General features: G+C 36.5%; 1 protein-coding gene across 1 annotated transcript in view; it reads right to left on the minus strand.

The window, feature by feature from the left end:
• Positions 1–27,152, minus strand: part of LOC124775647 (nephrin) — a 169,895-nt gene that overhangs the window by 7,738 nt on the left and 135,005 nt on the right. Inside the window, exons 11-17 of the mRNA XM_047250475.1 lie at positions 26,849–27,127; positions 24,112–24,402; positions 23,335–23,507; positions 18,957–19,198; positions 14,766–14,947; positions 8,728–8,922; positions 4,626–4,774 (exon numbers count right to left, since the gene is read on the minus strand). Coding sequence (XP_047106431.1) covers positions 4,626–4,774; positions 8,728–8,922; positions 14,766–14,947; positions 18,957–19,198; positions 23,335–23,507; positions 24,112–24,402; positions 26,849–27,127 — 1,511 coding nt within the window. The remainder of the gene's footprint in view (positions 1–4,625; positions 4,775–8,727; positions 8,923–14,765; positions 14,948–18,956; positions 19,199–23,334; positions 23,508–24,111; positions 24,403–26,848; positions 27,128–27,152) is intronic.

The following is a 27,152-nucleotide window of genomic DNA, read 5'->3' on the forward strand; positions in this document are numbered from 1 at the left end:
CCTAAGGACATCACACAACACCCAGTCATCATGAGGCAGAGGAAATCCCTGACCCCGCCGGGAATCGAACCCGGGAAGCGAGAACGCTACCGCACGACCACGAGCTGCGGACAAGCAGTAAAGGAAATCAAGAAGAAATTTGGAAAGGAAACTAAAGTTCAGGTAGAATGGACTTTGGAAGAGCAGTTGAATTGAATGGATAGTGTCTTGAAAAGAGATTATATTTTGAGAATCAGCAAAAGAAAAACAAGGGTAAAGGAATGTAATCAAATTAAATCAGTCAATGCTGAGGGAATCGGATTAGGAGATGAGACACTAAAAGTAGTAAGTTTTGCTGTTTGGGTAGTCAAATATCTGATGTTGGCCAAAGTATAGAGGGTATAAAATGCAGATTGTTTATAGTGTGAAAAGCATTTTTAAAACAGACGAATTTGTTAACATTGAATACAAACTTAAGTGTTAGGAAGTCTTTTCTGATGGTATTTGTATGGGATGGAGACTTATGCAAAGTGAAATGTGGATGATAAGCAGTTCACACATGAAGGAAATAGAAGCTTTTCGAATGTGGTGCTATAGAAGAAAGCTGAAAATTAGATGGGTCCATTACATATCTAATGAGGAGGTACTGAATCACATTGGGGAGAAAAGAAATTTATGGCACAACTTGACTAAAGGAAGAAATCAGTTGGTAGAACACATACTGAGCCATAAAGGAATAGTCAATTTGGCAAACAAGCAAAGTGTGGTGGGTAAAAACTGTAGACACAGACATGGCTGCAAATACAGTATGGAGGTTCAAATGGATGTTGGGTGCAGTAGTTGTCTAGAGATGAGAAAGCTTACATAGGACAGACTAGCATGGAGGCTAGCAATACATTATAAACACAATTTGCATGTGAACAGAACTTTCAGCTTTTGCGCATCTAGAAATGTCATTTGGATGCACTGAGTTATCTGTATGATTAGCCATCAACATAGCTTAAAATTAAGTGATGCTCAATTTGAGTCATGTGACACATCATAATTCTGATGTAGTGCTTGTCTGACACCTCAGGATCAACATCACAAACCACTAAAATAAAAGCAAGAGCCTCCTCTGAAGGGAGGTGCTTTGCACTTGGCACTTGGGCAGTTATGGTGACAGTCTTGTCATGATATTGATGAGTGCAGCTAGCAGATGCTTTGCAAGCCACTGATGTGTATGCGCATTTTTCCAAGATTGTACCGTATTGTATCTTTTTTAGGGTGAAGGTGGCAACATTTACTCACTGAGACAGTGAGATATTTCAGTGTATAAATCTCATGTTATTGTTATTGTCCTGAACAATAAAAAACAAATAGTATTTCAAGTTTTAGTTCGTTATTTATAAAGTAAAGACAAGTAATTTAATCAGGGTAGTGGATTTGGGAATCTACATTATTATATGGATTTTAATTAATGCCTTTTATATAAACTATAGGCAGATCTGAACAGTACAAATGTACACTATAGGTAGGCAAATGGAAAAGCTGAAAAAACAGGCATTATTAATAGAGCATTTGTAACATCTCTCAGAGCTCAGAAGGAGGGATCAATTCCTACCTTACTTTGACTCCCTTTAGCCATTTTTTCAATTTCATTTTATTACAGATCCTATCATATTTTTCAACATTGTGTTTGGAATTAATAGACAGCTGAATGAATGATATCTATTTACAAATACTATAATACCAGCAGTAGAGACAGGAAAAGCAGTGCCTCAAAGATTGTGAAGACAAATATTGAAATTCTGGGACGTGAGATTACTTCACTAACAGCTATAATAAATTATGATAGACAAAAGAAAATGTGAATATTTACAGGAAGGATTCCCAAAGAGCAAAATGTTAAGACTGTGTGTGGTGCAGCAATGGTTAAGGATGTAAAAGCCCTTTCAAGTCAATCTGGGTTCATATCATCATCCATTTTACGTGCTTTCTCTAAATAGTTTCGTGAAAATGGTGAGCTGATTCTGTGGAAAAGACAAACACCACTATCCTTTTGTATCCTAATCTATTGTTCTACCACTAATGACCTCATTTAATAGGATGTTACATCCTGATCTTCTACCATACTTTTTACCAATTTGATCTAATTTTAAAATTATTTTTTATCACTTTAGCATTTCTGATCTTTTCCATTCTCCTATAACATTGTACTTTGATGCAACAAGAATATTTTAACAGTTCAGCCCATGACAGAGAAAGGCAAAGCCATTATTATTCTAATATGCAGAGCCAAAGGCTTGATCATCAGAAAAAATGGGGTATGGTAATTATAAAAACCACATACAGCATCAGGGAAGCACAACAATTCATCTCACAAATAAATAACTGCTTCTCCTCTCTAGTATCAATCCCCCCAACTGTGCCACCCCCCCCCCCCCCTCCCACGGCTTGGTGTCAATTTGTTCCTTTCTCTCTTCATAGTATAAATAGCTTTCTCAACTTTTCCATTCATTTCTATTTGTATCAGCTGATTTTATATCCCTTAATGTGGCCGAACTCCCCCGCATGAGGCCTCCAGGCCAACAATGCCATACAATCATTTCATTTCATTATTTTTTCATATCCCTTAACATTTTTCATGTCAAATGTTCATGAGCATCATTTTACAGGTCTCCTAGTTTTGTATGTATTTTGATGTAATTTAGTCTTTTTTAAATAATATACGACATTATCTTTGTCTATGTTGTAAATGTTGGAGGAAGAGGAATATGGTGTTTGAGGTTTGCAGACAACATGGTCCTCCTAGCAACAGGTCAAAAGTAATTACAGGATACTGAGGGTACCATTACAGCTATAGGGAAGATTTATTGAATGAAAATAAATACAATATGGAGGCTTTTGAAATGTGAACATGGTGGAGGATGGAAAGAATAAGTTGGAGGGATAGAGCAAATGATGAAGAGGTACTGAGAAGCGTGGGAAAGCAAACACAGTCATTGGATGTAATAAAAAGAAGGAAACAAAACTGGATTGGGCATATATTAAGAAGAGTGGGAAAGCAAAGACAGTTATTGGATGTAATAAATAGAAGGAAACAAAACTGGATTGGACATATATTAAGGATGGGCTTATAAAAACAGTCTTAGGAAGATATGTCGAAGGAAAGAGGAGGACAGAAAGGAAGAGATTTCAGATCATGGACAATGTGATGCACAGCAGCACATACACCAGCATTAAGAATGAAGCAGTGGATCACACGAAATGGAGACACAAAGGACCTGATAATATAGCAGAAAATGATGATGATGATCATCCTTGTCCACTGACTACTGCACCTACTGGTTGTTAAGATGCAGTGGTGTAGAAATTCTTGAAGAATTTCTTATCATCGGAACTTGGTCAGTGAGGGATAGTGGCATAAATTAATTAATAATCAGTTTTGTTGCTGTTCTCCTGGATTAAATTCCAAACCTCTTGGCAGTGGTTTATGAAGAGAGAACATGTCAATGGTGCGCCATCCATTGGAAGGGCATGTTAAGCTTTGAGCTCTTCGAGAAGAATAGGCTATGTGTCACCACTGATTTTCATTCCTCCCTTTTCCTTCAAAAATAACAGTAGAAACAAGACTACACTGAACAGGTGCATATAATAGCCACCCACATCTACAAATATGTACTTGACATTTCATAAAAACAAATGGATCAGGAAAAAGACAGGAATGGGAGATGTAATCAAAATGAACTGGAGATGGGTGTGACATGTGAATGCATTGCAGATGGATCAGGGAAGTTCGTTGCTGGAATCCAACAAATACAAAAAGACCCAGTGTGAAGATGGATAGCTGACATTAGAAAGCAGGCAGGAACAGCATGGGTGTATGTAGTTGAAAACGGTAATCCATAGAAAAATGTAGAGAAGCCCTTTACTCAGCAATAGATACAGAATGAATGATGATGATGTAAAATATTTTGTGACATTTTATTCATTTACTTGTTCCTTGCCAGCTGTTGCAGTCGGTAGACTTAAAATCATCTTTCTTTTCAAATAATTGGTAGTTTATTTTTTCTCTTGTTCAGTACTGCTGTGCTTTCCTTGACTCTGTGTCAAGGATCACTTTTCTAACAAATTACTGATCAGGCCCATTGCCTCCACATGTGCTTTTTCCAATTTGCTATTGTTTTAAAAGTTAGAATTTTTGTGACTTTCTGTTTGTCTATGTCCCTACCACTTCTTGGTATGTATAATATTTTTATAAACATATTTGAGGAAGATGTTAATTTAAGTTGAATGGAGTCTGTGGTATAAAACTAGCAGTTAATACTTAAAACAATCCATAGCAATTATTCTCATCTTTATAATCAAGAGTACACACACACAAATCTTAGAATCACAGTTAATGACAGATATTCACATGTAAAGTTGTAGACTGGGTGTTATTTTTGATTCACATTATGCTATTGTTCTACTAGCACTTTTCTGCAACACAACACATTAACAGGTGTCAAAAAATGGTGAACACTGGCCTAATTAAGAGACTGTCACAAAAATTACAGCCCATTAATTAATATCTTACTGCTGTATGTTAACATCTATCAATTATATATATTATTTTTTGTTTGTGGATCAAAAATTGGAGTAAGCATTAAATTAAATCTTACTAGATATTCCTGATTGCTGTCTCCATTTGAGTAGCTTTCACTCTTTTCTGAAACTGAACTTAGTGTTTCACCAGTGACCGTTTCATTATAACTGCTAGGGGCATACATTTCAATGGTTGCCGATTTACTGCTGCTTTGTTCGCTGGCAGCTGAAATACAACATGAGAAGCATTCAATAAAGTGGATCATTGTATTTTGTAACTAAATATTAAAGAGTGAAATTGTTTAAAAAGTCAAGCAGAAATAATACTAAAACAACAAATCAGCAGTAAAAGTCTCCTATTAAAGAAATAATAATGGACAGCAACTATGACATATAAGTAACATAGTGCAATGACATATCACAATATCATGACAAACACAGTGCCCCTTTAGCAAAGCAAATGATCTGCCATGTCGTGTAAGTCCTAATGTGACACAACAAACACTGATAGAACACAAGCAAAAAGGAGAAAAAGATGTTCAATAATCTGTAGCCAAATGGTGAACAACATACAGATGCACATAACAGATAAAAAAAAAACCTCAGGCATGATCAGGGCTTCAGCAACCTCCTATCATGACCTGAGATGAGCAAATCCTACCTTATGAGTAAATCCTACCTTCATATTCCACGGCAATCCTAACACCTGTTAAACTTGTGCAATATTCTAGTCCATTCCTATGCAACCTATACATCAAACTATGTATCATATTGGTTAGTCCATTGTCAATAACTCAGGTCCAAGACCCACCACAGATACTCGCTCAAGACAAGCCTCGTAACGAAAGTTTTTCTCCAACCATAGGTAGAGCTCCACATGAAAGCAGCTGTCATTTCCCAACTGCACTCAAATGACTGCACAGCACTTTATGTGTGTATGACACCTAACCAGGTCCCTACTTACGTGGATGGCAACCATAAAAGGCAGTGGCTACTCAAGCATCCCGTTTGCTGTAGTTGCTGTACTCTGCAGTGCCAATCACTTTACTTACTGCACTGAGTGAGGTGGTGCAGCAATAAGACACTGGACTCATATTTCTGAGGATTGCCATTTCAAATTCCCATCCTGCCATCCAGATTTATGTTTTTCATTTTTTTATGAAATCACTTGGAATGGCTGCCAAGTGGATCCTTTCAGAGGGCATGCTGATTTCCATTACAATCTCAGCTTGTGCTTCATCTCTAATGATCTCATCATTAATAGGGTGATAAAACCCCAAACTTAATTCCTTCCTACACCACCTGCTTCAGTGCCTATGCAATTTTGATCCCCACTGCCACCCAGGAGAAATGCTGTTGAAATGCATATGTAGGAACTGCCCCTACAGCAAATCTTCCATTCTCAACATCCCACTTGCTAAGCTAAGAAGGTGGGTGGTAGGGAAATGTACATTAGCGGTGTGCAGTATCCAATGCTGCTGGAGCCAACAAAATTATATTGCTGGCCGTGCTTTACATAGTGCGCTCTCAACATTTATTGGGGATTTTCACTTTAGTGAGCATATTTTGTTCTCTTAATATTTGTTATGGATGATGGTAAAACGAAGGTGCTGAGGGTTAGACATACGAGCTAAGGTTCCTACAGTGCTTGCCCCATCATTGGCAGCTGCCATTGGTAATTGGACTGACAAGAGAACCATGCAGCAGATATTCAGTAAATGTATTATAGATAGTGGCTGTGCATCTTCCAAATCACCAAAAAATGGCGCAATTAGCAGAAAGAAGTAGACAACTAGACAATTTTGCTGAAAAATCTTATGTTCCACAATATTAAATATTAATATACCTCACACAGCCAACTTAGTTTTGTGAATGAGAGCAACCTGGAATTTTAATGGCATTCAATGAACAATGCTGAGAACATTCAAGGCAAGGGTTTCAGGTATCTGACCGGAATGACAATAGTCTAACAAATAACAATATTTGTCATGTCCTGGCAAGTGCTTGTACCCAGATCATTGCCTGTCTGTTCCTAAATGATAGCATGAAAAGGCAAACTCATGACAGAATGAAGTATTTTCCCTCTTTCTCTGTGCAGAAAGGTACAGTCAGTTGCCTTACTTGCAGACCACTCTCAATCTGTGGTAGTAGCCATCTTCAATGGTGCTGTTCCTACTCACTTGTCCTCAGCATATCCTCTCCTGCAGTTTTCCAACTCATTCCTCCCACTTGTCACTACCCCCTTCCCCCTTCCCTGAGAGTAACCATTCATGGCCTTTCCTCCCTTATAATACTCCCTATAATACTAATGTCAGAGCAAGTGTGTGTGTGTGTGTGTGTGTGTGTGTGGGTGTGTGTGTGTGTGTGTGTGAGAGAGAGAGAGAGAGAGAGAGAGAGAAAGAATACTCAGACTGGGACAAAGAGTGTATATCCAGATTTTCTGATCTGTTACATGTGGCTATGGCTGCTGCCCCTCATTCGGTTGCAAATGAGTGGTTGCATTTCCTCAATCCTCAAATGTTTAACATTGTAATATTAGAGCAAACAAAAATCAAGATCACCTACAAATCTGTTAATGGACCACTGTTTATTTATTTGAGCTAAACTTGCTATGGCACCCTTACAGTTAGTTTCTTGCTTTCTTTTTTCAAACATTTTGTATTTAATGTTTACACAGTGTTTAAAGTCACTATGAAGACAGTATAAGTGTTTCTCACTATTCAGACAAAGAACATAAAATCTACAGTGCAAGTAAGTCTCGTATCACTCAGATTTTTAATTATGTCTCACAATAAACCCACTCTGTATACAAAACTTGAATAAATATCAGTTATATGGTTCTGAATAAGAGAAGGAGACACATGATTAAAAATCAGCTTTTCATAACTGTTGTAACTCTAGAACCAATTACATGTTCTAAGGAAAATAAATACTGTCCAATTGTAGAGGCTATGCACACATTTAAAAAATAAATAAATAAAATATGAAAACACAACACTGTCTTAGCAGGTCACCATTCAGTCCTCAAATATTCTTCCATCTTTTCACTATGTCTCTTTTTTCTTTCTTTATATCACTTCTCACATGTTCTCTTACTGCTCCTACCATGAAATGAATCAAACTTTTAGATTTTATTTCTGAAAATATCTCTCTGCTCTGTTCTATGCATCTGTGTTGTGTATTTCCAAATCTATGTTAACTTTTGACATATACTTTGCTAATTTCTTTTTCCAGAGATACCTGAGAATCTGTTTTGTCAGCCTTTTGTCATCTTTCCCTTACTGTTTCTGTAATTTTTTCCAACTTTTGATATACTTCATTATTACTTCTTTGCTTCTTACTGGACTTAAAATTTTGCTCATGATTCTTCTCTCCGATACTTCTAGTTCGTCTAATTTATAATTCAGTGCTAGGCATTTACTTGCTCAGAGGCATTCTGTTTCACTATAATGCTGTAATGGATTATTTTTGCATCTCTTGACATGCATATTTTTTGTAAATTTTTTTGTTATTCATTCTCTATATTTTTCTTCTTTTCTCTTATTTTAAACATCATCTTTGTTCAAATACTACTCTGTTAACACAACTACCCTATACTCTCAGTTCTCTAATTCATTACTTTTATTTCCCATAAGATTGGGACATTAAGTTCTCATGAATTCAAATTGCATATGAGGGATTTTTAGATCCCAACAACTCCCTGAACATTTCTCTAAATGCTTTGTGCTGAATGAAACCTTTCTAATAAAATTTTCTACATTTTCCTTTTTACTCATATGTTATGTTCGCATAATCAAATGAAGAAATTTAGTCTCTATATTATGTCAAAAAAATTGGAAAATGTGGTTATTAGAAAATTATTGTGACAATCATCATATTGCAATATATCACCAAAAATGTTTATCCTGTACTGTTGTATATGTCTTTCCAGCACTACTAAGTACATAGATTTACTTCATAACACTTCTCTTTTTTACATCACTTATTATCTGATGTTACAGAAATAGAAATTCTTCATTCATCTCATTATTACACTAGCGTCAATTTTATATTTCTGAAACTGTGACTGCCATACATTTATAAACTGAATCTTTTTCATTCATTTTCATTTAGTTACAATTCCTTTTACAACCATGGCTTAGCAGCTCAAATTCTAGGAATGCAACATTTTTAACATACCTGTACGCTTACCCTTGGCTCTCTTCCTGTACACAAAACAGGCAACAAGAGCAATGTTGAAGAGAACAAGTAGTGCTCCAGTCACTGAAACACCAACAATGACGAGGCGTGGAACATCGGCCTTCCCGAGCAGAGCATCAGGCACATCAGGGCCAATCCCGACACCAGCAGTACCTGATTTCCCAGGAGGTCCACCTGTTAGGACATGAGATAAATGACGTGACTCACCTGCTGTGAGACGTTTTGCAGCACGGCCAGCTGAGGCAGCCGCCCCACGCCTGCGCAAACACCAGCCTGCCAGTGCCACATTCAAGGCTAGTAGTGCTGCACCCACTGTTGATGCAACAGCTACAACAAGCCCCGGAGTACGGCTACTCGGCCCCCCACTGGAGCCGCTGCTGCTTCCCCCAGAGTCGAGTCCCAGTTCACGGCTCGTGGGAGGGCCCTCGCCTGCAGAGGAGGGACGGACATGGGGTGGAGGGTTAGTGATGGGGAGGGGTCATTAGTAAGGCTCTGATCTATCACAGCAGCTATGCAAATGATTCTCCCATAGAAAGTGACACTAATCCAGTTTAACTGCCATGACAGTGTAATGGTTGCAAGACTCAATAAATGGAATGCCACCATGAGTGAAGTGTATTTAGACTGTGACTGTGATAGATTATGCACCATAGAAATTTAAGTGCAAAATTTGCTGGGAACATTGATCTATAATACTACTGAGCACCACTGTGCAAACAGTAGTCTGGCTTTATGGTGGCATTTCACATCTGGGGCTTTACTCTTTAATAATAAAAGCATTACATTATAAGCATGCCCATGTATTATGGTTATATCTTCGTTTATTTTGGTTTTGACCAGAAAATGTATACGAGAAAGGGTGTGGTGATCAATTTATCCTTGATTTATCAACGAAAATACAAACTGCAGATGTCATACAGTTGAAAATACAAAGATCATGTTTTCACTGATAAATATTGCACTTTTCTACAAAAGCAGCAGTGGTAGAATCCACCAGATATAGATGTTTGTTTATAAAAGAAAAGGTACAAAACAAATTTCAAATTATTTGTAGATTAAATTTACTGAACAAGACAAATAATAAAATTTTCAAAAATGTGCAAATAACATTTGGTATTGCAGCAATTCCTGGCAAATGGCAGGTGTTGGTGTTCTCAAATTATAATAAATGAATACAAGGTTATTCAAAATGTGCAATAAATAACACAAGCAATATAATATAAATGAAGTGCCAAATGTTCAAATATTATATTGGCAATAATAATACAGAAAGAAAAAATGAAACACAGCTGTAAGATACAGCAATTGCTACTTCTTAGCATTAGCTTATCACCATGAACAAATGGAACACAACAAAAGGGTTGAGCAAGAAACACATTACAACATAATAGACAGTAGACTGAAAGTTATGTTACCGTAACAGTGACACATTTAAGTTGTGTTTGTGTTTTCCGATCATTATCAAACTGTATTTCTGCTCTCATACTCACAAATTACCTCATGGAATTTAGCACAAAATTATTTGAATACCTGAATTGTAGGAATACAAGAAATTGTTAGTGTTGAAGTGAGCTACATTCAATGTGTCAATATTCTGAAATAGTGAGATAAGTGTCCATGCACAAAATAAAATATAAATATTTATAATCGATAAACTGAAGGTACAGCTATAAGTTGGAAAATAGACATTTTCTTTCTGAATAGTGACTTCCCTGTGTGTTTAGACAGATGTGCACTACAATCCTGGATGTATTTGATATCCATCAAGATTCTTTTTACACAATTTCTATGAATACAATGTTGTGCAAGAATGAATGAATGAATGAAAAAATATCAAAGTTAGCTAATAAGTATGTAATTCTTCTATATTTCCCAGAAATACAAGCTTACAAAGTGACAGAATAAGTTTATGTTGAATAAAAAGATGAAACAATGTTCTGATCCAGAAACAGCATCGAGCAATACTATCTTCCTTACTGTTGTTTTCAAACCTACCAGTAGTCTATTTTCATTTTTCCTCAGTCCTTTATTCAATATATCATCCCCAGTCCAAAACCACTCATAAATATTCCCATAGTAAAGCTGACAGCCCACTTACTCAATAAATCGGCTTCCTATGTCCCACAGTTTCTCCTTATTGTCTATTACCCACAAATTCCTAACCTTACACTCTTTTACTATCCAAACCATGTCAGGAATCTGGAACAGGTCATGATATATTTGAAACGAGCCTACTACTGGGTTCTTCTACATTTCCGATTATGGCAGCTTGAGGGCAACACCACTGCACTAATCTTAACAAACATATCTCATAATTTTTTAAATCTCCATTCTGGACAACCTTGAAGGTCTATAATTTTAATTAATAGTTTCACCTACAGAAGATCAATTCTTGGAGCATAAAAATGCACAACAGGAAACAGCATTCACACTGTTTATCAAGCACTAGCTCTTTTTCCAGCAAAATCACACATTTTCACACACACAACCATACCGACACCTAACGGCATACTCCTGTGGCCATGGCATCATCTCAGGATCGGACATATACCATTAGACCTACAGAAAAATATCATCAACATAATTCTGAAGATGCGATGAGCAGACAAGTGCAAGAACTATCGCACATACCAGCATAACAGCTCATGCATCCAAGTGGCTGACAAGAATAATATAAAAAGGAATGGGAAAGACAGCTGAGGATCCATTACATGATGATCAGTTTGGTTTTAGGAAAGGTAAAGGCACCAGAAAGACAATCTTAACATTGCGCTAGATAATGGAAGCAAGACTGAAGAAAAACAGGACACATTTATAGGATCTGTGGACCTGGAAAAAGCATTCAACAATGTAAAATGGTGCAATATGTTGAAAAGGCTGAGAAAAATAGGCATAGGCTACAGAAAAGATGGGTAATGTACAGCATCTACAAGAACCAAGAAGGAATAATAAGAATGGAAAGCCAATAACAAAGTGTTTGGATTGAAAAGGGTATAAGACAGGTGTGTGGTTTTCCAACCCTGCTGTTCACTCTATACATTGAAGAAGCAATGATGGATGTAAAAGAAAGGTTCAAGAGTGGGATTAAAATTCAAGGGAAAGAATATCAGTGATAAGATTTGCTGTTGATATTGCTATCCTCATTGAGACTGAAGAAAAATTACAGGGTCTGTTAAATCGAATGAACAGTCTAATTCATTAGACTGAGGTGAGAAATTTAGTATCAGCACTGGGGATCATGAAGTAGATGAAGTTAAGAAATTCTGCTACCTACACAACAAAATAACCCATGATGAATGAAGCAAAATGGCCATAAAAAGCAGGCTATCGCTGGCAAACAGGGCACTCCTGGCCAAAAGAAATCTACTAGCCCTTAAGTTGAGGGAAAAATTTCCAAGAATGTATGTTTGGAGCACAACATTGTATGGTAGTGAATCATGAATGTGGAAAAGCCAGAAAATCGAAGTGTTTTAGATGTGCAGTTACAGAAGAATGTCAGAAATTGGGTGGACTAGTTAGGTAAGAAATCGGAAGGTTCTCCACAAAATCAGCAAAGAAAACAACATATAGACAAGAAACAGGATCAGGGAATCACTTCCATGATACTAAGGGGAGCTGTAGAGGTTAAAAATTGTAGGAAGTCAAGAGACTAAAATGGCTGCAGGCTGCATCAAACCAGTCAGAAAACTAAAAACAAATGGGGGAGGGGGGGGGGGGGGGGGTGCTGGGAGCCTTATGTGTTGGCACTGGGTTTCATCCCCTCTCTTCTGTCATCGTACAACACAAACTTAACAATGCAATGTATATGCATCCATTACACTCACCTACATTCTACAAATACACATAGGATAAAACTCTCAAAGATCTGCATGGAAAGGGGGCAATGTGTGTGAAGAAAGAACACTCTTTCCAATTAGGTGGCTACACCCATCCTGTGGGATTTCCTAGTTAATAATTCCATACTAAATTTAATGTAATTCAATCGCCTGGCCACAAAAATGTAGTGCTTTGACAGACCACAAAGTTAACTTTTCACAATTTTTGTGAAGCAAAGAACAACTACTGATGTTAGATATGTTCACAAATGCTCTAAGAAACACATGATGATAAATCTCTGTGACTGTTCACAAAACAGATACACAACTTCAGTGCTCATATGAAACCTGCAATCTCTTGTCTCAGTCATAGATTTAGCAATTCATTCTCATATTATGTTCCAAATATGTTTTGACATTTACAATTGAAGACAGCAATGGAGTAGTTTATCATGAAATTAATTTGATCATGAGTGAAGGATAGATTGGAGTATCTATAATTTAATTAAGGTACTTGTGCAAACAGCACAATACATTGCAGGTACATAAAACACAAAGGAAAATAAAATCTCAAATGGTACAAGGCAGATATTAAAAATAAATATAAGTTTCAAGCAAATAATTACAGGTATATAGTAGAATTTGCTGAATTACACAAAACAATTAAGACATGGCTTTGAGACATATGAGAAGATACACTGTAAACTTGGAAAGAGACATAACTGTAAGCAGTTAGAGTGTAAAGAAAACTATAAAGAAAACAAAACAGAAATATATGTTCAGCTGATGCCATATTTCATTGCTTGAAAAGGTTGGTAGCACAGTAACTAATGACAGAGACAAAAACATATTCTTAGATAAGTTCTCTCTCTATCATTAACAACATAATATGGACACCGCAACCAACAGTTATGCTGTCTGATAGCAATCCTAACCTGATAGTGTGATTATCATTGTACAATGTTGCACAGACTGTCAATACAGAAAATGCACTTATTCCCTAATCTTTGTTACACAATCTGTTAACTCTACTTAATTGTTCTAAAATTGTGACAGATAGAAATTGACACCTACACTGTGTTTCACAGTTGACACAGAGAATGTTAATAATGGAGAGTAACACATACTCTATATAATGAAGTGGAACTGCTCAATGAACTTTTAGTGAGACTTTCTTAGGTGTGAAATGAAGGAAGAAATTAGAAAATCTACTTTCTATGTAGAAAAATGGAATTTTATGCTGAGTAGACTGCATGTCAGGAAAATCTCAAAGCAGAGGATGTGTATGAATTACTTGTTTTACAGTGACAAATTAGTGGGTCATTCATCAAAGAATTGTTTGCAATCAACTTTGTGGAGACAGTGCATAAAAAGTAAACCTGTTGCTAAAGATCACAAGGAAAAACATTTCAATACTGATGAAACTGGTCTTTTCTCCAAACAAATTTTCACTCTGACATCATTATAATCCCTGTGAATAATGCAATGTTACAATTTTGAGTGGTTTCTTCTTGTGGAAAGGAGGCAAGTGGGAGGGCACCAAATACATTATTCGCATAGGGAAAAAAATATCTACAGCTGAATAGCACAGATAGAAACACATACAGAATTTTGTGTACATTATATAATAAGGATATTTTGTGCCAATTATATAATAAGGAAATTGATTGTTCTTGATAAAGCCCATAGTGTACAGATAAAATGTATTTCACTAGAAACAGCAGATTGTCAACAAGAATTTATAGCCCTGTAGCATATAACGAAAATGCCAAGTTTTGTGATACTTGAACACAAATGCATAGGTTTTCCACTGATGCCGGTAAGAAATATGCAGAGTCAAAGCAGAGTATAGCATCCATCATAAATTCAATGTTGCAATTTTGAATTACATTCAGCTTCATTTGTGAAAACTTTATTGCAGTATAAACAATTGTATCTTCTTTTTAAATTGCAGATGTAGCAAAAACAATAACCAATAAGAACTGAAGGCATTTTAGTATTATTAAATATCTCAGCCTCGGACTAGCAGTTGGTACAGCCTCATGCAAAAATGCCAGCTTTTGTATTGTAGACTGCATTAAAACAGTCCAAAAATGTGGTGTTCATCAGCACAAAGCACAATTCAATTTATAAAATATGAGGTGTGTTTATTCATTTTTAACAAACCTTTATGCACAGCACCAATACAGTAGAGAAACTTACTTGAAGTTTTTGCACGCAGCAGATCTGGCAGGTATTTACTAGCACCAAGTTTGTTGAAGGCCATTATACTAATAGTGTAATCAGTTGCTGCATCGAGTCCCGTAATTGCATATGTGTTAGAATCCGGTTTAGTTACATCCACATATTTGTATCCTTCAAATGTTGCTGATGTGGGACGATACCTAAAATAATTTTATAAGCAAGTCCAGAATGGATCACAAAATAGACAAAAGGATCACTAGAGATAAATACTCATAAAAGAAAACAACATAAATTTACTGATCCAAATTAATAATAAGAGATCAAATGCAAATTATTGGCTCAAAGTCAAATGCTAGTAAATAGTCTACATTTGCCTGAAAATTGTTAAATACTAAGCAAGAGTAAAACATGCAGAGTGCTCTGAGCAATGCAATAACAGAAATTATCACATTCAGTAGATCAGTTGGATATTAAGAACATGAAACTCTAACATAATCCCCCTCTCCAACAAAATGTGTTTGCATCTCTATTGTCCGAACAATATCATCAGTTGACTGACATTAAAGTTTGCAATCTAGATGTAAATTCCACTCTTCCCTATAATGAACAAAACCAGCAATTTAATTTTTGTATTCACTTATAGTTAGCTAAGTTTCTGAGATGTTGCACATATCAGCAGTTATCACTGGCTTATTTTCTTTATATCCACCAAAACGGCCTAGTTGTGCTGGTACTGCGAACAGCTGAAAGCAAGGGGAAACTACAGCTGTAATTTTTCCTGAGGGCATGCAGCTTTACTGTATGGTTAAATGATGATGGCATCCTCTTGGGTAAAATATTATGGAGGTAAAGTAGTCCTCCATTCGTATCTCCAGGCGGGGACTACTCAGGAAGACGTCATTATCAGGAGAAAGAAAACTGGCATTCTACGGATTGGAGCGTGGAATGTCAGATCCCTTAATTGGGTAGGTACATTAGAAAATTTAAAAAGAGTAATGGTTAGGTTAAAGTTAGATGTAGTGGGAATTAGTGAAGTTCGGTGACAGGAAGAACAAGACTTCTGGTCAGGTGAATACAGGGTTATAAATACAGGCAATGCAGGAGTAGGTTTAATAATGAATAATAAAATAGGAGTGCAGGTAAGCTACAACAAACAGCATAGTGAACACATTATTGTGGCCAAAATAGACATGAAGCCCATGCCTACCACAGTAATACAAGTTTATATGCCAACTAGCTCCACAGATGACGAAGAGATTGATGAAATGTATGATGAGATCAAAGAAATTATTCAGATAGTGAAGGGAGATGAAGATTTAATAGTCAGGGGCGAATGGAATTCGATAATAGGAAAAAGAAGAGAAGGAAACATTCTGTCTGGAATGGGGCTAAGAAATGAAAGAGGAACCTGCCTGATAGAATTTTGCACAGAGCATAACTTAATCATAGCTAACACTTGGTTCAAGAATCATGAAAGAAAGTTGTATATATGGAAGAGGCCCGGAGATACTGGAAGGTTTCAGATAGGTTATATAATAGTAAGACAGAGATTTAGGAACCAGGTTTTAAACTGTAAGACATTTCTAGGGGCAGATATGTCCTCTGACCACACTCTGATGGTTACAAACTGTAGATTAAAACTGAAGAAACTGCAAATAGGTGGGAATTTAAGGAGATGGGATCTGGATAAACTGACAGAACCAAAGTTGTAGAGACTTTCAGGGTCAGCATTAGGGAACGATTGGTAGGAATGGGGGATGAATGAGGGATGAAATAGTGAAGGCAGCAGAGGATCAAGAAAGTAAAAAGACAAGGGCTAGTAGAAATCCTTGGGTAACAGAAAATATATTCAATTTAATTGATGAAAGGAGAAAATATAAAAATGCAGTAAATGAAGCAGGCAAAAAGGAATACAAACATCTCAAAAATGAGATCGACAGGAAGTGCAAAATGGCTAAGCAGGGATAGCTACAGGACAAATGTAAGGATGTAGAGGCTTATCTCACTAGATGTAAGATAGATACTGCCTACAGTCAAATTAAAGAGACCTTTGGAGAAAAGAGAACCACTTGTACGAAAATTAAGAGCTCAGATGGAAACCCAGTTCTAAGCAAAGTAGGGAAAGCATAATGGTGCAAGGAGTATATAGAGGGTCTACACAAGGCTGATGTACTTGAGGACAATATTATGGAAATGGAAGAGGATGTAGATGAAGATGAAATGGGAGATATGATACTGTGAGAAGAGTTTGGCTAAGCACTGGAAGACCTAAGATGAGACAAGGCTCCAGGAGTAGACAACATTCCATTAGAACTAATGACAGCCTTGGGAGAGCCAGCCCTGACAAAACTCTACCATCTGGTGAGCAAGGTGTATGAGACAGGCAAAATACCCTCAGACTTCAAGAACAATATAATAATTCCAATCCCAAAGAAAGCAGGTGTTGACAGATGTGAAATTTACTGAACTATCAGTTTAATAAGTCACAGCTGCAAAACATTAACACAAATTCTTTACAGACGAATGCAAAAACTGGTAGAAGCTTTGCTCGGGGAAGATCAGTTTGGACTCTGTAGAAATGTTGGAAGACGTGAGGCAATACTAACCCTAAAACTTATCTTAAAAGATAGATTAAGGTAAGGCAAACCTACGTTTCTACCACTTGGAGACTTAGAGAAAGCTCTTGACATGTTGACTGGAATACTCTCTTTCAAATTCTGAATGTGACAGGGGTAAAATACAGGGAGCGAGAGGCTATTTACAATTTGTTCAGAAACCAGATGGCAGTTAAAAGAGTCAAGGGGCATGAAAGGGAAGCAGTGGTTGGGAAGGGAGTGAGACAGGGTTGTAGCCTATCCCCGATGTTATTCAATCTGTATATTGAGCAAGCAGTAAAGGAAACAAAAGAAAAATTGGAGCACGAATTAAAATCCATGAGATTCGCCAATGACACTGTAATTCTATCAGAGACAGCAATGGATCTGGAAGAGCAGTTGAACAGAATGGACAGTATCTTGAAAGAAGGATATAAGATGAACACCAACAAGAGCTATTTGAGGATAATGGAATGTAGTCGAATTAAGTCGGGTGATGCTGAGGGAATTAGATTAGGAAATGAGACACTTAAAGTAGTAAAGGAGTTTTGCTATTTGGGGAGCAAAATAACTGATGATGGTCGACGTAGAGAGGATATAAAATGTAGACTCTCAATGGCAAGGAAAGCATTTCTGAAGAAGAGAAATGTGTTAACATTGAGTATAGATTTATGTGTCAGGAAGTCATTTCTGAAAGTATTTGTATGGAGTGTAGCCATGTATGGAAGTGAAACATGGATGATAAATAGTTTGGACAAGAAGAGAATAGAAGCTTTCGAAATGTGGAGATACAGAAGAATGCTGAAGATTACATGGGTAGATCACATAACTAATGAGGGGGTATTGAATAGAAATGGGGAGAAGAGAAATTTGTGGCACAACTTGACTAGAAGAAGGGATCGGTTGGTAGGACATGTTCTGAGAGATCAAGGGATCACCAATTTTTGTACTGGAGGGGAGCGTGGAGGGTAAAAATCGCAGAGGGAGACCAAGAGATGAATACACTAAGCAGAAGGATGTAGGTTGCAGTAGGTACTGGGAAATGAAGAACCTTGCACAGGATAGAGTAGCATGGAGAGATGCATCAAACCAATCTCTGGACTGAAGACCACAACAACAACAACATCCACTCAGTTTCATTTTTCATTATCAAGAACCTTACACACAGAGGAAAAATGTTGCTCCTTTCCAGTATTTCATGTAGACATCAAAGCTATTTGTGTTGTTATGATACAGGCAACTTCCTTAAATATTTTGACAATTCTCTGTGCAAAACTACATTAAAACTGCAAAACTGCATGTAAAGGACCTGTTATGATGCAAACTAAATAATTTAGACTTTGTGATTTCCTGACGGACTGAAAATGTCATCTGGTAATGTATGGTTTTAACCGGACTGATTATACTTTATTGTACATCCTAAGCCTTCGTTTGCACAGATCTGTTTCTAAGTTTGTTAAAATTAACTTTTTGTGTAGTAGAATAACGCCACACTTGTCTTCTTGTGAAAAGTATACCTTGCTCTAAATCTATATTCAAAATAGAATATGTACAACTGAAGTCAATCTTTTGTATACTAAAACTAAACGTAGCACCATTATTTTTATGCTCTTACCGAATGCGATATGTTGGCTGCACTCCACCATCAAATCCTGGAACCCAAGAGACAGTGACTGAATCATGAGTCACATTGAGAACTGTCAATGCCGAAGGAGTGTCAGGTGCAGATGTTACATCCAGTCGCACAGTAACTGTGGCAAAACTTATGTTGTTCCTAGCAATGCATTCATAGTTTCCATAATCTGATGGCCTAACATGATGGATGAGGAGTGCTGATTCATAAGTAACTAGGTCCACCTGAAATTGAAAATTTTGTAATTGTCTAATACTGTAATACGCTTAATGGTCCAGTTTAGCATCATAAAGAATTTATATTTCATATCTATTAGCAAATTTGAAATAAGTCCCTTAAGTGAGAACTGAAGAACAGTAATAAAAGTGTAATGTTTTGCATATTTCTGGTAGTTATGAATTACAACCTAGTTACTCCAGAATTACTGCTTCATTAATGCACTTCGTTCACAGCAGTATCTTTCAAACAAAATTATTTAAAATTTATTTTGATACTTTTATGACTAAACACATTAGATGTAACAATATAGCATTATTAGGATGAAAGAACAAAGTACATGTTTAAGAACTACTAGAGGCAAATACAGTCTCACAATATTATGTTGGCAAACTGCAGGAACTCAAATAGCTTGTGAAAGTGATCACTGAAAACATACATTTACTGTCATAAACCCTGTTGTGATACTGAGACAGGTTGGGATATTCAACCAACCATTAACAACTTTAACTGTCTCTCACATACCTATTTCTGTACAATTTTCAGTTTTTCTTCCCCATCAGTATAGTTAACATTATTCACATTTGGTGTAAAACTGAATATATCTAAATATGAATGGAAGTTGGTAGAACAAATGAATTGAGATAATAGAATAAAAACACTCACAAGTTAAAACCAGCGCTGCAGTCACTGATTTCCAAAGAACTTAGACTGAGATTGGACAGGAACTTCATACAGAAATACTCAAAATGTGTTACCAACCATAAAAATTTCTTGGCTGTTATTTAAAGAATGTTACACTGTGCCATTGACCTACATAGAGTGAATCTCTTTGCTTCATACTGTCATATGACAGACAGGTAAACTGTTATCCGTGATGTGGTTCTGTGGAGAGCTGTGTTGTTAAGCTAATATTTTTTTCACCACCCTTCTTTAGACATGGAATTTATTCACTTTTTTAAAATACAAATAAACATTCAGCAAGCAGAAGAATCTAAAACTAACAAGCATGAAACTGCAGTGGAAATGTATACAATTAGCTCACAACTACTCCGACTCAAATTCAGGAATTCCATTCTGTGAAAACATACGTCTTACATAATCTGATAATGTGGCAGTTACTCTCTTGAAACGAGTAGCCTTAACGAAGAAACGGAATCAGCTAATGCCCTAAATGTACCCTTTTTGTCTATGATCATTGTCATTTAAATTTTGTTTACTGAGCACACAATGTGCAACTAACTTCTTAATTTAAGGTTTACAGATTTTATGTTGTAAATAATTAGCAATTTGTGTCGTCCACTTGCATTTTCAGTTTGGTGTTATTTTACAATCATCCCAATAATATATGTGGGGAAATGGTTAGATACGTAAAATAATGGAAAGGCAACCACTCACATATAGCATATTGATGGATGGAGCACGGAAACACATGATAGAAATCGGCATTCACGTTAGTTTTTGAGCACTCTTTCTTTTTCTAGCTAAAGTATACACATTCACACAGACAGACACACAAACATACATCTCGGCCACAGTAAGACCTGCCACGGCCACAGGAGTATGCGTTTTGGTACCGTGTGGTTGTGTATGTGTGTGAATGTGTGTACTTTTTCTAAGAAAGGAATTAGTGATCAAACGCTAGTGTGAATGCTGTCTTCTGTTTTGTGTCTCTGTAATCCACACATCGATACACTACAGGTGATTGATTGCCTTTGCTGGCCAGGGTGGCCGTGCGGTTCTAGGCGCTACAGTCTGGAACCGAGCGACCGCTACGGTCGCAGGTTCAAATCCTGCCTCGGGCATAGATGTGTGTGATGTCCTTAGGTTGGTTAGGTTTAATTAGTTCTAAGTTCTAGGTGACTGATGACCTCAGAAGTAAAGTCGCATAGTGCTCAGAGCCATTTGAACCATTTGATTGCCTTTTCCTTATTGTATGTACTGCTCCATTCAGGAATTTCCATTACTGGTTGCATACTTAAATATTTACACTCATAGATTATATAAAACAACCTGATGATTTTACTTCCAAGTACTATTTAAAAACAATTTCTCAATACCACTGTCATCTCTGACGATTCCAAGCCCAAATTAAAATGTGAGACTGCTATAGCTCCAAGATCCCGCCATAAGAAAATATGTAATCATCTGTCGCCAAAGAGGTAGTAGCACTGAAGTACACACCAACATAAGAAAAGAAGAAAACTGTTGTGGTTGAAAATAAAGATGGCATTATAGACATCATACAGTTACTATAAATATGAATGAAATCCCTCTTTTACATTTTTCAGATGACTTTGAAAAAACTGTGTAAATTGTGGGAAGTAACTGTTCAAGCAAATACATAAGTTTTCCATTTATGAACAAGCTGGTAGTTCATAATTTTGACAAAAAAGAACCAAAATTATAGTTTGTTTTCAGTTCCTTCTGGTGATTTATTTTCTACCTTATTTTCTAGAAGACATATATGCTCAAATGTTTTAACACCTAAACCAAGAATTTAGAAGTCCAAAAGCAAGTACTAAACCTAGAAATATGTTACTTACAAATGTATGACATCAAACTGTAAATAATAATTATATCTCACTGAAACTTTCTGCAGTTCAAATTAAATATGTTTTTGATTTGATTTTTTATTGGTCCATTGTTATGATATAGCACAAATTGTACAATTGATATTGGATAGGTCAAAGATAAGTTACAATATTAGCAAAATAGTAGGCAAATTAAAATTAGGTACCTGTTACAATTAATTTCGTTACCTATTCAGAAATTCTCTGACAGAATAAAAATATGCATAATACAGGATAGAAGTTAGCAACATGTGATGCTGATTGATTAGATTAGGTGGTGGACGCAGTGACAGAATTATGTTCTCTAAATTACATCATGAAGCTAAACATATTTTGATATGTGGTAGCATAATGAAACATAATTCTGTACGACCTAATATAGAGCAGAATGCACAGTCACATTTTAGCTGTGCTGTCATACTCTGTCCTAACCAATACCTCAGAAATTGGGACAGATTTTGAAGGAAGAGTCAAAAATGAGTGACACTTATGATTGTATTTAAAATATCTCCCTACAAATTAAAATTAATGTATTTTTTAATGAGACAATATGGCAGCAATTCTCATGTAGTTCACACTTTTTTTGCAAGAGGCGGTACAGTTGTGAGACTTAAGAGGTAGTTCCTACGTCATCTGGAAAAGGTGCTAACCTATCTCTTGTTTTCATTGCCAACTTTTATTTGTTTCGGACAGCCAAGTTCTAGCCAAACCCAACACCGTTCAGCAACATAATAAAAACAACACTACACAGGGTATAGTTATTGTTTGGTTGGCAGTGTTAGGATACAATGAAATACAGGCAGGAATTATCCCAACTTTAAAATGGTTTCTACTGATTCAGAACTAGAGAGACCAGAGCTCCAAGAAAGTTCATTGTGTATAACAATAAACGAAATTAATGGATGGAGCAATACATGCAATAAGGGAAAGGCAATCATTCACTTATAGTAGCCCAGTGTGTGGAGCGGAGTAACATGTAACAGAAAACAGCATTTGCACTAGCTTTCAATCTCTAGCCCTTTTTTTTTAGCAATAGTACACACATTCACACACACACAACAACACAGATATCCAAATGCACACCCACTAAAAAGAGCTAGTGCTTGAAAGCTAGTGTAAATGCTATTTCCTGTTATGTGATAATGTACTGATCTGCTGTAGGCAAGTGGTTGCCTTTCCCTTATTTTATGTAAGTTTATTGTATAATGCTTGTAAACACTACTTGAAATTCAATGTCATGCCAGTGTCATTATTAACTACATGTTCTGTTTTTCTTTCTCTTCACTGCATAGTACCAATAAGTGTAAATGGCAAGAAATTTGTAACTATGGAAATGCAAACATCAGTTGGGAATAAACATTCAAAACGTACGAAATTTGCAAGGGCTGCTACCAAAATGTTGTTAAGAGAGAAAAAAAAAACATTAATTCTGAGACCATGAAAGGGGGTTATAATTTAACACAAACAGGATGAAATGGTTTTTCTTCTCATTTTCTTTCATGTAGCTTCCTCTGTGTAAGATAAATTCTGCTTATTATGATTTTGGGGAAAAATGTGAACTAATCATTTACCTGCCTAAACTGCACATCATATTTATCTGTGTTTGTAGGTATTGGGGAACCTTCCCGGGCCCATGCAAACCGTACTTTGGGTGCCCCAGAAGCTCTACATGTAAGACGTCCAGTATCACCAGTATTGCTGGCACCTTTTGCAAACATAGGCGAGTTGTCTATCTCTGGTTTATCTATAAACAGACAAAGAAATAACATGTAATGTAATCTTTCTCATGAATATTTTCATTATACCATAAAAGCTATAGAAATAGTTCAGCTAAATGTAATACACCATTCAAATTACAATAAAGTAGTAAAAATGTTTAAACAGCAAGGAAAGTACCTACTCACCAAAATCAGAGGAGAAATTTGTTCATATGATAAAAACCAACATACAAAACCAGAAACAATGTAACACAAACAATAATCATATGTCATTTACAATTTTTAATACTCAGTCTCAACCAACAGAACACTTGCTGGTACTTTATATAGGAAGATCAGTAGCAACCAACAAAACATACCATATGAAGTTCATTGTTCTTTAGCTTCTAAATAAACTTTAAAAACTTGGTGGCACTAGAACAAAAATGTGCTTTAAGAGCTATAGAACTACAGACGCATTTAACTCCATTGCAGCCCTATTTCGCATGATTCCCTCCAGAGAACTGAGAGTAAATTATTTTTTCTAAACCACACATAGTGTAACTTACACCATTTTCATTTACTTTTTCACTAAATAATTACGTGAGTATATCCGTTTTACTTCTATAATGTAGTGTTTGTGATACTTACACATTACAATTAAATGAACATCCTTGCTTGAAGGTTTCCCAATTCCATTGTTTGCAATGCACGAAAACAGACCATTATCTGCTCTTGTTGGCTGTACGACATCTAAATATGAAGTGCCATTTCTGAAAGATGAGCTAGTTCGCTTTTTCATATCGCTTTCAGAGAATGTCTTGTGTTTCCAAGTGATGTGCTTTTTTGCTAGAGGATTTCCATCAACAACACAATATAAATGTGCATCTTCTCCAGGTGCCACCATTATTGACTCTGGCGCTTCCCTGACAATTGCAGCATCTGTGAAAACAAGCAAATACAATCAATATAACTGAAATGTCCTGGTCTTGGAAGAGTGTTTGAACAACTATGACAAATAAAATCACTGTGCCAAAACATTTGCCCACTATGGGAAGATTTTTCACAAGGAGGTTCAGTCGGTAGAACACTGTCTGTGAAAGACAGGCATTTCAGTTTCAGCCCCAGTTTGGGACATGATATTTTGAACTATCATTAACGATCAACTCAGTGTATTTAATGTTAACCAGGAGCAATTATATTTCTTGTTTATTACTCTTACTTACATACTTAAATAAACAAAATGAGTTGTTTTGAGTACTTTCTAGAGAGTTCCATGTGAAAAGTATTATCTAGAACAATTTACACTGTGTGAAACTAAAGATATACTTTTGTTTTGGTCTTCCATACAAATTCTCTATTTCCTATATTCAATGTCACCCTATGACCCATGGACCTTGCCATTGGTGGGGAGGCTTGCATGCCTCAGTGATACAGATAAATTTTCTATTGCCTATATTCAATGTCCCACCCGAGAACCATATACCTTGCCATTGGTGGGGAGGCTTGCATGCCTCAGCGACACAGGTAGCCACACTGAAGGTGCAACCACAGTGGAGGGGTATCTGTTGAGGAGTCAGTGGCCTTTTCAGTAACTGCAGGGGTAACAGTCTGGATTATTGACTTATCTGACCTTGTAACATCAACCAAAATGGCCCTGCTGTGCTGGTATCAATGGATTCCACAGGAAAAATTGCTCACACTCAAATCTCCAGGTGGGGACTACTGAGGAGGATGTCTTATCAAGCAAAACAAAACTGGAATTCTATGGACCGGAGTGTGGTATGTTAGATTCCTTAATTGGGCAGGTAGGTTGGAAAATCTGAAAAGGGAAATGGATAGGCTATAGTTAAATATAGTGGGAGTTAGTAAAGTTAAGTTACAGGAGGAACAGGGCTTTCTGGTCAGGTGAATAAAGGGTTATAAATACAAGATCAAACAGGGGTAACGATGAATAAGAAAATAGGAATGCAAATAAGCTACTATGAACAGCACACTGAATGTATTATTGTAGCCAAAATAGACATGAAGCCCACACTTAATGCAGCAGTACAGCTAGCAGTAAAACACCAACTAGCTCTGCAGATGATGAAAAGATTGAAGAAATGTGTGGTGAGATAAAAGAAATTATCCAGATTGCTAAGGAAGATGAAAATTTACTAGTCATGGGGGACTGGAATTCAATAGTAGGAAAAGAAGAAGATGGACAAATAGTAGGTGAATATGGCCTGGGGGAAAGGAATGAAAGAGGAATCTGCCTGGTAGAATTTTGCACAGAGCATAATTTAATCATCACTAACACTTGGTTTAAGAATCATGAAAGAAGGCAGTATATGTAAAAGATATCTGGGGACACTGGAAGGTACAGATTGATTACACGTATAATAATAACACAAAGATTTCTGAACCAGATTCTAAATTGTAAGACATTTCCAGGGGCAGATGTGGCCTCTGACCACAATTTATTGGTTATGAACTGTAGATTAAAGGTGTAATGCAGATGAAGATGAAAACTGCAAAATTACAAAAAGATAGGAACTTAAGGAGATTAGGCCTGGATAAACTGAAAGAACCAGAGGATGTTAAGAGTTTCAGAGGCAGCATTAGGGAACAATTTACAAGAACAGGGGAAGTAATACAGTCGAATAACAGTGGTTAGCTTTGAGAGAGGAAATAGTGAAAGCAGCAGAGAATCAAATACATAAAAAAGACGAGGGCTAATAGAAATTCGTGGGTAACACTGGAGATATTGAATTTAACTAATGAAATGAAGAAATATAAAAATTTAGTAACTGAAGCAGGAGAAAGGGAATAAAAATGACAAAAAAATGAAATTGACTGCAAGTGCAAATGTAAGGAGATTTAGAAGCATATATCACTAGGGGAAAGATAGATAGGAAAATTAAAGAGACCTTTAGAAGAAAGGGAAACACTGGTACAAATATCAAGAGTTCAGATGGAAAATCAGTACAAACCAAAGAAGGTAAAGCTGAAAAGTGGAAGGAGTATATAGAAAGTCCATACAAGGGAGATGCATTTCAGACCAGTACTATAGAAATGGATGAGGATGTAGATGATGATGAGTAAGGAGACTGGACACTGCATGAAGAATTTGACAGAGCACTGAAAGACCTAAGTTGAAACAAGGCCCCAGGAGTAGACAACATTCTGTTAGAACTACTGATAGCCTTGGGAGAGCCAGCCATGACAGAACTCTTCCACCCGATGAGCAAGAGACAGGCAAAATACCCTCAGCTTAGGAAAATTGTCAATCCAGGTCCCTAATGAGCTGAATGTTACAATAAATCAATCTGTACCAGCAACATGAGGTGAAAGCTGTAATGAAGCAGCATAAACAAGCAAAATCAATAAAATGAATTATGCTTACATTGGACTGTGACATTAATGGTGACTGAGGTAGCTCCTTCACTGTTAATTGCCTCACAAGTGTAAGAGCCAGCATCATCCTTCTGTAGTTGGGTAATGTTCAACACTGGACCCTCTGTTATGATACGAGACTCATCACTTTTCCCTACAACATTTCCATCTTTTGTCCACGTGTAAACTATATCTCCAGGGTGTGCTTTTGCTTTCACTGACAGTACAAGGCTTTCACCTTCCACACCAGTCTGCATGTCTTTTGGAGCCTCTTCAAAGACTGGCTTATCTGCAAAAGGGAAACAGTTTTTTAT

Source organism: Schistocerca piceifrons, chromosome 2 (genome assembly GCF_021461385.2).
Source record: "Schistocerca piceifrons isolate TAMUIC-IGC-003096 chromosome 2, iqSchPice1.1, whole genome shotgun sequence".
NCBI lineage: Eukaryota > Metazoa > Arthropoda > Insecta > Orthoptera > Acrididae > Schistocerca > Schistocerca piceifrons.